General features: G+C 39.4%; 1 protein-coding gene across 3 annotated transcripts in view; it reads right to left on the bottom strand.

Annotated features, from left to right (window-relative positions):
- Window positions 1-2,847: 2,847 nt before the first annotated feature.
- plvapa (plasmalemma vesicle associated protein a) overlaps window positions 2,848-13,753 on the bottom strand; it is a 97,622-nt gene continuing 86,716 nt past the window's right edge. Inside the window, exons 4-6 of one of the 3 annotated variants that reach the window (XM_062022242.1) lie at window positions 13,436-13,753; window positions 11,608-11,668; window positions 2,848-3,445 (exon numbers count right to left, since the gene is read on the bottom strand). The exon at window positions 13,436-13,753 is cut by the window's right edge and continues 886 nt beyond it. In XM_062022242.1, the coding sequence (XP_061878226.1) occupies window positions 3,412-3,445; window positions 11,608-11,668; window positions 13,436-13,753 (413 nt within the window). In that variant the 3' untranslated portion in view covers window positions 2,848-3,411. Of the gene's footprint in view, window positions 3,446-11,603; window positions 11,669-13,435 lie in introns of those variants that run through there. The other 2 variants (XM_062022244.1, XM_062022243.1) reach the window with 2 other exon arrangements.

The raw sequence follows: 13,753 nt of genomic DNA, 5'->3' as shown, positions 1-13,753 counted from the left end.
CATAGCATGGCACACATAAACATGGTAGATGTAATCACAACAACTCTCAACAGAGGAGGGGGGAGTTGGGACCCTGGAGGCCGGCTGCCGCTATTAAAGCGCTACTCAGCCCCCACAACCCCGGAGGGATTAAGCAGTGGTGAAGGCGTTGATTTGGGGAGGGGCGTGAGCGTGCATGTATGCCCAATTAACTTGGGTGAGATGTTGGAATGTCTTTGTGGACTGAGGCCGATCTCAAAAGTTCGACCCAGGTAACCTAACCTTTAACAGTTCATTTTACTCATTTTCATTAATTACTAGTTTCTATGTAACTGTTTTTATATTTTTTTACTTTCTTTTTTATTCAAGAAAATGTTTTGAATGTATTTATCTTATTTTATTTTATTAATTTAAAAAAAAGGACCGTATCTTCACCATACCTGGTTGTCCAAATTAGGCATAATAATGTGTTAATTCCACGACTGTATATATCGGTATCGGTTGATATCGGTATCAGTAATTAAAGAGTTGGACAATATCGGAATATCGGATATCGGCAAAAAGCCATTATCGGACATCCCTAGTTTTGGATGATACCACACGTTTAGGTATCAATCCGAGTAGTTACAGGATCATACATTGGTGGTCATAATCAAAGTCCTCATGTGTCCAGGAACGTATTTCCTGAGTTTATAAATATAATAGGAATTTTTTAAAAACGAAAAAAGATTTTGTGATGCTAAAAAATATCGATGTAATCATAGTAGTATCGACTAGATACGCTCCTGTACTTGGTATCATTACAGTAGATGTCAGGTGTGGATCCAACCGTGGCGTTTGTTTACATTGTGACGCCAGTGAGCTATGGTGTGTAGTGATGCATGTTTAGCTAGTCCTTGTCCTCCAGTGATAATGGTAATTGTAAGAAACTTATTTTGTCGCCATGGAGGCGAGGATTAGTCATTTCAGTGTTATAACTTCACCTTTATCTTTAGTTTTTAAGCCAAAATGTGTCCGTTCTCCCTTTTCTGTCTACACACTGTGTCTGCTTGTACAAACCCTGTTTCCATATGAGTTGGGAAATTGTGTTAGATGTAAATATAAACGGAATACAATGATTTGCAAATCCTTTTCAACCCATATTCAGTTGAATATGCTACAAAGACAACATATTTGATATTCAAACTGATAAACATTTTTTTTTGTGCAAATAATCATTAACTTTAGAATTTGATGCCAGCAACACGTGACAAAGAAGTTGGGAAAGGTGGCGATAAATACTGATAAAGTTGAGGAATGCTCATCAAACACTTATTTGGAACATCCCACAGGTGAACAGGCAAATTGGGAACAGGTGGGTGCCATGATTGGGTATAAAAGTAGATTCCATGAAATGCTCAGTCATTCACAAAGAAGGATGGGGCGAGGGTCACCACTTTGTCAACAAATGCGTGAGCAAATTGTTGAACAGTTTAAGAAAAACCTTTCTCAACCAACTATTGCAAGGAATTTAGGGATTTCACCATCCACGGTCCGTAATATCATCAAAGGGTTCAGAGAATCTGGAGAAATCACTGCACGTAGGCAGCTAAGCCCGTGACCTTCGATCCCTCAGGCTGTACTGCATCAACAAGCGACATCAGTGTGTAAAGGATATCACCACATGGGCTCAGGAACACTTCAGAAACCCACTGTCAGTAACTACAGTTGGTCTCTACATCTGAAAGTGCAAGTTAAAACTCTCCTATGCAAGGCGAAAACCGTTTATCAACAACACCCAGAAACGCCGTCGGCTTCGCTGGGCCCGAGCTCATCTAAGATGGACTGATACAAAGTGTAAAAGTGTTCTGTGGTCTGACGAGTCCACATTTCAAATTGTTTTTGGAAACTCTGGATGTCGTGTCCTCCGGACCAAAGAGGAAAAGAACCATCCGGATTGTTCTAGGCGCAAAGTGTAAAAGCCAGCATGTGTGATGGTATGGGGGTGTATTAGTGCCCAAGACATGGGTAACTTACACATCTGTGAAGGCACCATTAATGCTGAAAGGTACATACAGGTTTTGGAGCAACATATGTTGCCATCCAAGCAACGTTACCATGGACGCCCCTGCTTATTTCAGCAAGACAATGCCAAGCCACGTGTTACATCAACGTGGCTTCATAGTAAAAGAGTGCGGGTACTAGACTGGCCTGCCTGTAGTCCAGACCTGTCTCCCATTGAAAATGCGTGGCGCAATATGAAGACTAAAATAGCACAACGGAGACCCCCGGACTGTTGAACAACTTAAGTTGTACATCAAGCAAGAATGGGAAAGAATTCCACCTGAGAAGCTTAAAAAATGTGTCTCCTCAGTTCCCAAACATTTACTGAGTGTTGTTAAAAGGAAAGGCCATGTAACACAGTGGTGAACATGCCCTTTCCCAACTACTTTGTGTTGCAGCCATGAAATTCTAAGTTATTTATTATTTGGAAAAAAAAAAAAAAAGTTTATGAGTTTGCACATCAAATATGTTGTCTTTGTAGTGCATTCAACTGAATATGGGTTGAAAAGGATTTGCAAGTCATTGTATTCCGTTTATATTTACATCTAACACAATTTCCCAACTCATATGGAAACGGGGTTTGTAAGTACTCCGTGTGTGCGCGCTGCCGAACATGCTCCTCTGCTGGTAAAAAAAACAATGACACGACGTGCGGCGCAGGGGAATGGGGTACCGGTACTTTTTAGAGGCGGTATAGTACCGAATATGATTCATTAGTATAGCGGTACTATACTAAAACCGGTATACCGTACAACCCTAGTACAAAGTGTCACTATGTACTGCAGACCTCCTTGAGACCAACAAGGTATATGTTCTTAAGAGAGGGGGGGGAAGTCAGGTCGTTTCCATACAATGTTTTATTGTGAAAGGTCATGACACTCATCAGATACAAAGAGATCTGCCCCTGTGGGTATTTGCTGGGGAAAGATATATTTGGAGTTTGTTTAAAGACTGGATGTCCCATGTTCTTCTCCCAGTCAAGTGCAGGGTATTGTTTCCATGCATGTTAGCGGCGGTGCCTCTGACAGGTTGGCAGGTAAACATAAACACAGGGGACAAATTAAAACACGGCGCCAGTGGACCGTTTGTAGATCATTAGCAACACAATAGGTGACGCACACGGGGGGACAAACAGTAGTTTCCGGGTCGGAATGTAGTAATATCTCACGTAGATTTGTTTAATAAAACGGGACAAAGCCTTCTTTGTATTTACAAAAGTCAAAAATACTGACTATTAAAGATACATACACGTTATATGAAGAAGTGCTCGAGTTGGTATAGTCGTTTGGAATGTGCATACTCGCCTTGAAGAGAGTATGATATGAAGTATGTTTCTAACAACACAGGATGAGGAGCTGCGCCTTAGCTTTTCCTCCTCACGACAGAGCACTAACCCAACATTCTGGAAAGATCTTGCTTCTCTCTGAAAAGACACAGGGAGAAATTGGTTATTGTTGTGATCAAAGTACATGAAATACACACGCAGCACTTTAGCAGCGATGCTACTGACAAGTAGCTACAATCAGGGTTCGTACGGGTGCTTGAAAACCTTGAAAATGCTTGGGTTGTATTTAGAGACGTCCGATATTCCGATATTGTCCAACTCTTAATTATATCGATATATACAGTCGTGGAATGAACACATTATTATGCCTAATTTTGTTGTGATGCCCCGCTGGATGCATTGAACAATGTAAGAAGGTTTTCCAAAATAAATCAACTCAAGTTATGGAAAAAAATGCCAACATGGCACTGCCATATTTATTATTGAAGTCACAAAGTGCATTATTTTTTTTAACATGCCTCAAAACAGCAGCTTGGAATTTGGGACATGCTTGGGCGGGGTTCGGGGAGGGTTAGTGCTGCATGGGATTCTGGGTATTTGTTCTGTTGTGTTTATGTTGTGTTACGGTGCGGATGTTCTCCCGAAATGTGTTTGTCATTCTTGTTTGGTTTCACAGTGTGGCGCATTTTTGTAACAGTGTTAAAGTTGTTCATACGGACACCCTTAGTGTGACCTGTATGGCTGTTGACCAAATATGCCTTGCATTCGCTCGTGTGTGTGAAAAGCCGTAGATATGATGTGTCTGGGCCGGCACGCAAAGGCAGTGCCTTTAAAGGCCTACTGAAAGCCACTACTACCGACCACGCAGTCTGATAGTTTATATATCAACGATGAAATCTTAACATTGCAACACATGCCAATATGGCCGGGTTAGATTAGTAAAGTGCAATTTTAAATTTCCCGCGAAATATCCTGCTGAAAACGTCTCGGTATGATGATGTTTGCACGTGACGTCACGTATTATAGCGGACATTTTGGGACAGCATTGTGGCCAGCTATTAAGTCGTCTATTTTCATCGCAAAACTCCACAGTATTCTGGACATCTGTGTTGGTGAATCTTTTTCAATTTGTTTAATGAACAATGAAGACAGCAAAGAAGAAAGCTGTAGGTGGGAAGCAGTGTATTAGTGGCCGGCTGCAGCAACACAAACACGTAGCCGGTGTTTCATTGTTTACATTCCTGAAATATGACAGTCAAGCTTTACCATTGGCCTGTGGAGAGCTGGGACAACAGAGACTCTTACCAGGAGGACTTTGAGTTGGATACGCGGTACCGTGAGTACGCAGCTGCGGCTTCCAAACATTTGATCGCTTGCCCGTACGTGCGTGCCGCTATGTGCATGTCACGTACGTAACTTTGGGGAAATATATGTGCTGTATGAACTTTACGGAGGTGAACGGTACTTTGGGCTGTGGGATTGAGTGTGTTGTGCGGGTGTTTGAGTTGTATTGGCGGGTTATATGGACGGGAGGGGGTAAGTGTTTGTTATGCGGGATTCATTTGTGGCATATTAAATATAAGCCTGGTTGTGTTGTGGCTAATAGAGTATATATATGTCTTGTGTTTATTTACTGTTTTAGTCATTCCCAGCTGAATATCACCCGCATCTCACAGCATCTTCCCTATCTGAATCGCTTCCACTGCCCTCTAATCCTTCACTCTCACTTTCCTCATCCACGAATCTTTCATCCTCGCTCAAATTAATGGGGTAATTGTCGCTTTCTCGGTCCGAATCGCTCTCGCTGCTGGTGGCCATGATTGTAAACAATGTACAGATGTGAGGAGCTCCACGCTACTTCCGGTACAGGCAAGGCTTTTTTATCTGCGACCAAAAGTTGCGAACTTTATCGTCGATGTTCTCTACTAAATCCTTTCAGCAAAAATATGACAATATCGCAAAATGATCAAGTATGACACATAGAATGGATCTGCTATCCCCGTTTGAATAAAAAAATCTCATTTCAGTAGGCCTTTAAGGCACGCCCCCAATATTGTTGTTTGGGTGGAAATCGGGAGAAATTCGGGAGAATGGTTGCCCCAGGAGATTTTCGTGAGGAGCACTGAAATTCGGGAGTCTCCCGGGAAAATCGGGAGGGTTGGCAAGTAGGACTGGGAGACGCAACTGCTCTGTACTTCTCCCTACGTTCGTGTACCACTCCATACAGTGGCGTTTTAAAATGTCATAAATTTTACTTTTTGAAACCGATACCGATAATTTCCGATATTACATTTTAAAGCATTTATCGGCCGATAATATCGGCAGTCCGATATTGTCAGACATCTCTAGTTGCAATGTCATGTTTTCAAGGTTTGAAAAATGCCTGAATTTTGGGTGATGTGCTTGGAAATGCTTGGAAATGTTCGTCACATTTCTCGGCAAAAAAAAAGTTTCCTTAAAAATGAAAGCTACATTCTTGATCTGTTGGCTTTGCACCAGCCCTTACATTAGGTTGTTGTCATGCGAGAGCCGCATATACACTACCGTTCAAAAGTTTGGGGTCACATTGAAATGTCCTTATTTTTGAAGGAAAAGCACTGTACTTTTCAATGAAGATAACTTTAAACTAGTCTTAACTTTAAAGAAATACACTCTATACATTGCTAATGTGGTAAATGACTATTCTAGCTGCAAATGTCTGGTTTTTGGTGCAATATCTACATAGGTGTATAGAGGCCCATTTCCAGCAACTATCACTCCAGTGTTCTAATGGTACAATGTGTTTGCTCATTGGCTCAGAAGGCTAATTGATGATTAGAAAACCCTTGTGCAATCATGTTCACACATCTGAAAACAGTTTAGCTCGTTACAGAAGCTACAAAACTGACCTTCCTTTGAGCAGATTGAGTTTCTGGAGCATCACATTTGTGTGGTCAATTAAACGCTCAAAATGGCCAGAAAAAGAGAACTTTCATCTGAAACTCGACAGTCTATTCTTGTTCTTAGAAATGAAGGCTATTCCACAAAATTGTTTGGGTGACCCCAAACTTTTGAACGGTAGTGTACGTATAGAGTGGTGCATCGGTGCATCATGCCGGGAGGTTGTCGTTTTAATGAACATTGGATGGAAAATGGCAAACGCAAACTTTGGATAAAAACGTGGATCAAATCCACGTGTAGCCTGCTGCAAAGTATGCAAAAAGGAAATCCAACGTGGTTGGATGTATTTTCTGCTCCATTATTTTGGTTGTAATAATAATAATAATACATTTTATTTGTAGAAGCACTTTACATTGAGCAAATAACCTCAACATGCTACACTGTATTAAAAAAATAAATATATAATAAAAATAAATAAAACTAGAACAGCCTAATAGCTAGAACTAGCACGCATATATCTAAAAAAAGCCTTTTTTTTTTTTTTTTAAAGAAGGGTTTTTAAGCCTTTTTTAAAAGCATCCACAGTCTGTGGTGCCCTCAGGTGGTCAGGGAGAGCGTTCCACAGACTGGGAGCGGCGTAGCTTTGTCCTCTGAGGTGCCGTGTGGAGGATTTGGGGGTGAGCAGTTATTTGAGGTAGAGGGGGGCATTTCCATGGAGGCACTACTTAACTTGTCTGGCTAGCTCAGTTAAAGCAAACAAGTTACATTTTGTCGTTTTGGTTAATCGCATTAAAATGGTTACATCATTGGACTTTTTTGTACTGGGAAGGTCATGTAATGTATATTTTCTAACGTTTTTCACAACTTAGAGTTGAGTTAATATGAATGATTTTGTAGTTTTTACACAACATGGTTGTATGCATTTCTTGCTCTTTTATTTTTCGTTGTCTGGCTACCTCAGTGAAAGCAAAACAACTTTTGTCTTTTTGTTCATTTCTTATCATAGCCACAGTTATAAGGCTAGATATGCTGAATGAAAGGGGACTGAGGTGTTGTGAAACAAACAAAATATTTTCCTTTCATTTATTATCCTTATATTAATGTGGAACAGTTTTGTTAATAAATGAGTGGAATTGACATTTTGAGGGTGCGTGTATTTACATCACGTTATGCAGTTTACAAGCACAAATACGGCGTGAATCAATCCGCGCTGTTCGATGTCATTGAGTGCTGTAAGTACGAAAAAGAACAAGAAATGTGATGAACACAAATGGAGACATGTTTGCAAACACCAATGACTTTGAATAGTCACACTGCTTCATTCAGTTAATGATAACTGCTGCTTCAATGTTAGGCTTAGGTTTTAGCAGATTTTCCTACAGACAGCATATGGTGACCTCAAACAAGGCTATGGATTGAAGGGTACTGGAAAAACTGGAAAATTGATCTTCAAAGTCCTTAAAAAGTGCCACAAGTTGTACGAACCCTGTACTATAAATGCCCCCCAAAACGGTTACTCAATAAGCGCGTTATCCGTGGTTACAAACTGTTCATTTTAGATACATTTAGAGCAGGGGTGTCAAAGTCAAGACCATAGATCATTTTGGGGCCCCCGGGGATGATATTTGATTAGTATTAGTCACGTCCATTGTGTCCTTGAGCAAGACACTTCACCCTTGCTCCTGATGGGTCTGGTTAGCGCCCGTGCATGGCAGCTCCCGCCATCAGTGTGTGAATGTGTGAATGTGAATGGGTGAATGTGGAAATAGTGTCAAAGCGCTTTGAGTTCCTTAAAAAAAAAAAAAAGGTAGAAAAGCGCTATACAAGTACAACCCATTTACCATTTACCATTTTGTGAAGTGGTACTTGAAGAAAACCACTGCTCTAGAAAAGAGGACATTTGTTTGCCTTAAATATAACCATAACACATGCACTTTTAATTGTAATGATTCGGAAGTCAGTGTGCTTTCACAGAGACAAGGTCAGTTTGTATTGGTATTAATTGATCAATATATATATATATATATATATATATATATATATATATATATATATATATATATATATATATATATATATATATATATATATATATATATACACACACACATATACATAGATATACAGTGTTTACCATAAACTGCCAAGATACCTGTGGCGGTGGGGGCGTGGCTATGGGCGTGGTCACCATGACATCGAGTAATTTGCATAATTTACTACAATGATATGATTTTCTCTAAAAAGGCTCAAAAAATGTATACTTACTAATTAATAATAACAGTTTTGTTTTAAACGTCCATCCATCCATCCATCCATCCATTTTACAATATAATTACAACACTTTATGTACATATTTATATACAGATTTGAACAATAAGTTATGCACTGAAATATATTTATTAATTGTGGTTCTTACAAAAAATATATCTTATAAAATATAAAAGCTAAAATGTCTCATAAAGCTCTGCCCCTTTAATTAGTGCATACTAAATAATTTAACTTTAGCCTACTACTACAACCATATTATTTACCAGCAACATAAAGTGAAACAGAGGCAGAGGTGTCCTGCCACAGTCAGTAACAAATAAACAGAAAACAGTAGTGGTGGTAGATAGACACAGAGCTTCATCAAACATCTGATCCACTGAACAAAGAGCTCCAAAAATCTTGAACTTTAGACTGCCATCAGTTTTACTCCCTACACTTAACCATGTGTTTCCTACTGCCTGCAGACTTTGCACCCTTTGTTATATACACATGTTGTGTTTCTAATATAAATACATTTAATAAAGTCAAATACAAATTAGGCAAAAAGAGAAGTATCCTACACTTCTCTTTTGTAAAGTAAATCTGAACAGCCGATATGGGCATCTACATCAACTATATGATTTGCCTGAGAAGCTGGAGAGGAGAAAAAAAAAAAAAAAAAAAGAAGATTTTTTTATTTTTTTTTAAATTTATTTGTGGCGGACGTAATTCTTTCGTGGCGGGCCGCCACAAATAAATGAATGTGTGGGAAACACTGCATATATATACATATATATTTATACATGTATACACATACATATAAATACATATACACATATATATATACATATATATTTATACATGTATGCATATATACACACACATATATATTTATACACACACACAAATACATACATACACATTATAATTCTTAATACACAATAATTCAACATCCCTTATGACAATTGAAATAATGTATCACAATATATTATACTTTTTAAAAATATATAAGTATGTCTTACTGTACTACAATATATGTATTTTGTAGCAGAATATCTTTATATAATTACAGCCAACGAGTTCATTTACCTAAAGAAGGCATGAATTGGAAGCAGGCAAAAATGGACATTTCTGATATTTTAAAAAGGTGTCCTATAAAACAACTTAATTTGTTTCACTTTAATGACGATAGCGAGTGAATGAGAAAGTTGAAAGGAAAATGTTGCTCTCTTGGTCATTTTTAACAAGTATATTGCACAACACAAGAGCAAGAAAACCAATGTTGTACAGCAGTAAGGAGCTAATTGCTGCCAACAATCATTATAAATATGAATTATAAATGAATTAATTCATTATAAACAACACTACGGAAAGTTGTGTTGTTGCACACCAACACTTGAAAGTGCATGCTAATGTACATACCGCTTATGGACGCAAACAAAAATCAAATGCAGCTATTTCTGACCTTCATAAAAAAACATCAGGATGTTGCCTACAGCCACTGCTGTAATGCCAACACATTCTAAAGCAGCATTAATTTAAGATCCCTGTGTGTATTATATTTTGTGACCACAATGCCAGTGACTAGAATTACTTTTATACAGAATTTATGGTGAGCATTTACGGTATGTGTACTGACATTATTGTTGTACTTGTAGTTTGCAGTGTTATATGTTTCCTACGTTTTGTCTCTCATCTATTTTAAAAATGCTCCAAACATCTGCATTGAAGTTCTAAAATACAGCTCTTGCAATTAGATACAGAACCCCATTAGTGCAGTAAGAGTTGTTTAAAGGCCTACTGAAAGCCACTACTACCGACCACGCAGTCTGATAGTTTATATATCAATGATGAAATCTTAACATTGCAACACATGCCAATAAGTGCAATTTTAAATTTCCCGCTAAACTTCCTGTTGAAAACGTCTATGTATGATGACGTATGCGCGTGACGTCAATCGTTGAAACGGAAGTATTGGCACCCCATTGAATCCAAAACAAAAAGCTCTGTTTTCATCGCAAAATTCCACAGTATTCTGGACATCTGTGTTGGTGAATCTTTTGCAATTTGTTTAATGAACAATGGAGACTGCAAAGAAGAAAGCTGTAGGTGGGATCGGTGTATTAGCGGCTGGCTGTAGCAACACAACCAGGAGGACTTTGACTTGGATAGCAGACGCGCTAGCCGACGCTAGCCGCCGACCGCACGGATGATCGGGTGAAGTCTTCGTCCTTCCGTCGATCGCTGGAACGCAGGTGAGCACGGGTGTTGATGAGCAGATGAGGGCTGGTTGGCGTAGGTGGAGCGCTAATGTTTTTATCATAGCTCTGTGAGGTCCCGTTGCTAAGTTAGCTTCAATGGCGTCGTTAGCAACATCATTGTTAAGCTTCGCCAAGCTGGAAAGCATTAACTGTGTAGTTACATGTCCATGGTTTAATAGTATTGTTGATTTTCTGTCTATCCTTCCAGTCAGGGATTTATTTATTTTGTTTCTATCTGCATTTGAGCCCGATGCTATCACGTTAGCTCAGTAGCTAAAGAGCTTCGCCGATGTATTGTCGTGGAGATAAAAGTCACTGTGAATGTCCATTTTGCGTTCTCGACTCTCATTTTCAAGAGGATTTAGTATCCGAGGTGGTTTAAAATACCATTTCGTGATCCACAATAGAAAAAGGAGAAAGTGTGGAATCCAATGAGTCCTTGTACCTAAGTTACGGTCAGAGCGAAAAAAGATGCGTCCTGCACTGCACTGTAGTCCTTCACTCTCACTTTCCTCATCCACGAATCTTTCATCCTCGCTCAAATTAATGGGGTAATCTTCGCTTTCTCGGTCCGAATCGCTGCTGGTGTAAACAATGGGGAAATGTGAGGAGTCCTTCCTCCGGTGACGTCACGCTACTTCCGGTATAGGCAAGCCTTTTATTTATCAGCTACTAAAAGTTGCGACCTTTATCGTTGATGTTCTCTACTAAATCCTTTCAGCAAAAATATGGCAATATCGCGAAATGATCAAGTATGACACATAGAATGGATCTGCTATCCCCGTTTCAATAAAAAAAAATCATTTCAGTAGGCCTTTAAGTGAGCATTATTGATGTAATACATTATTTTAAAATCTTTAAGCAGGGACAACTATTCAAGAGTTCAACGACAATCTACTACTTTGTACTCACTCGGAGGAGTAGGAGGGGTTGATGATGCGTTGCAAGTCTTGGAGGTGCTGGGCGATGTTGACTGTTTTGAAAAAAAAAAACGGGACAGTAATGTAGTCATGATTCACATAATTAGTACAGTTATAGATACAAAACCCAAAACCAGTGAAGTTGGCATGTTGTGTAAATGGTAAATAAAAACAGAATACAATGATTTGCAAATCCTTTTCAACTTATATTCAATTAAATAGACTGCAAAGACAAGATACTTAATGTTCCAACTGAGAAACTTAATGTTTTTTTTGCAAATAATCATTAACTTAGAATTTAATGGCAGCAACACATTGCACAAAAATTGTCACAGGGGCATTTTTACCACTGTGTTACATGGCCTTTCCTTTTAACAACACTCAGTAAACGTTTGGGAACTGAGGAGACACATTTTTTAAGCTTTTCAGGTGGAATTCTTTCCCATTCTTGCTTGATGTACAGCTTAAGTTGTTCAACAGTCCGGGGTCTACGTTGTGGTATTTTAGGCTTCATAATGCACCACACATTTTCAATGGGAGACAAGTCTGGACTACAGGCAGGCCAGTCTAGTACCCGCACTCTTTTACTATGAAGCCACGTTGATGTAACACGTGGCTTGGCATTGTCTTGCTGAAATAAGCAGGGGCGTCCATGGTAACATTGCTTGGATGGCAACATATGTTGCTCCAAAACCTGTATGTACCTTTCAGCATTAATGGTGCCTTCACAGATGTGTAAGTTACCCATGTCTTGGGCACTAATACACCCCCATACCATCACAGATGCTGGCTTTTCAACTTTGCGAGTAGAACAATCCGGTTGGTTCTTTTCCTCTTTGGTCCGGAGGACACGACGTCCACAGTTTCCAAACACAATTTGAAATGTGGACTCGTCAGACCACAGAACACTTTTCCACTTTGCATCAGTCCATCTTAGATTAGCTTGGGCCCAGCGAAGCCTGCGGCGTTTCTGGGTGTTGTTAATAAATGGCTTTGATTTTGCATAGTAGAGTTTTAAGTTGCACTTACAGATGTAGCGACCAACTGTAGTTACTGACAGTGGTTTTCTGAAGTGTTCCTGAGCCCATGTGGTGATATCCTTTACACACTGATGTCTCTTTTTGATGCAGTACCGCCTGAGGGATCGAAGGGCCGTAATATCATCGCTTACGTGCAGTGATTTCTCCAGATTCTCTGAACTTTTTGATGATACTACGAACCGTAGATGCTGAAATATCTAAATTCCTTGCAATAGCTGGTTGAGAAATGTTGTTCTTAAACTGTTCAACAATTTGCTCACGCATTTGTTGACAAAGTGGTGACCCTCGCCCCATCCTTGTTTGTGAATGAATGAGCATTTCATGGAAGCTGCTTTTATACCCAATCATGGCACCTACCTGTTCCTAATTAGCCTGTTCACCTGTGGGATGTTCCAAATAAGTGTTTGATCAGCATTCCTCAATGTTCTCAGTCTTTTTTGCCACTTGTGCCAGCTTTTTTGAAACATGTTGCAGGCATCGAATTCCAAATGAGCGAATATTTGCGAGAAATAACAAAGTTTTCCAGTTCGAACGTTAAATATCTTGTCTTTGCAGTCTATTCAATTGAATATAAATTGAAAAGGATTTGCAAATCATTGTATTCTGTTTTTATTTACCATTTACACAACATACCAACTTCACTGGTTTTGGGGTTTGTACTTTTAACAAGAGGTTTTCAACCAGTCTGTGCAATGAAATTCACAATTCTTCACACTGGCAAAGATGTCTCAAAACAGAAACAAAATGAAATCTTTGTAAAAATACAGCTTTCCTTCTCACCTGATCCGCCTCCAAGACTACTGGTCCTTCCGGTTCCAAGCGAAGATCCACTTGATGTTCCTCTTCCGATTCCACTTCCAGGCTTATTTTGGCCTGTGTTACTTGACCCAAACCAGGGAAACCCAGAGTTAGATGACCCACTTTTACTTGTTGATCCAAGGCCCAATGAGGTGTTCAGATTTGATGTTGGTTTATTTGCGCTGGTACCGCTTGAACCAAAACTTGGATTTGACCCAGCTGAGCCAAGACTTGAGGTACCCAACCCAGTCAATCCTGACCCAGTTGATCCGCGACTTGAAGATCCTAACCCAGTTGAAC

Source organism: Entelurus aequoreus, linkage group LG16 (assembly GCF_033978785.1).
Source record: "Entelurus aequoreus isolate RoL-2023_Sb linkage group LG16, RoL_Eaeq_v1.1, whole genome shotgun sequence".
In the NCBI taxonomy this organism is placed as follows: domain Eukaryota; kingdom Metazoa; phylum Chordata; class Actinopteri; order Syngnathiformes; family Syngnathidae; genus Entelurus; species Entelurus aequoreus.
Note: the sequence above shows the minus strand (reverse complement) of the source record. Positions and strands in the feature narration are given on the sequence as shown.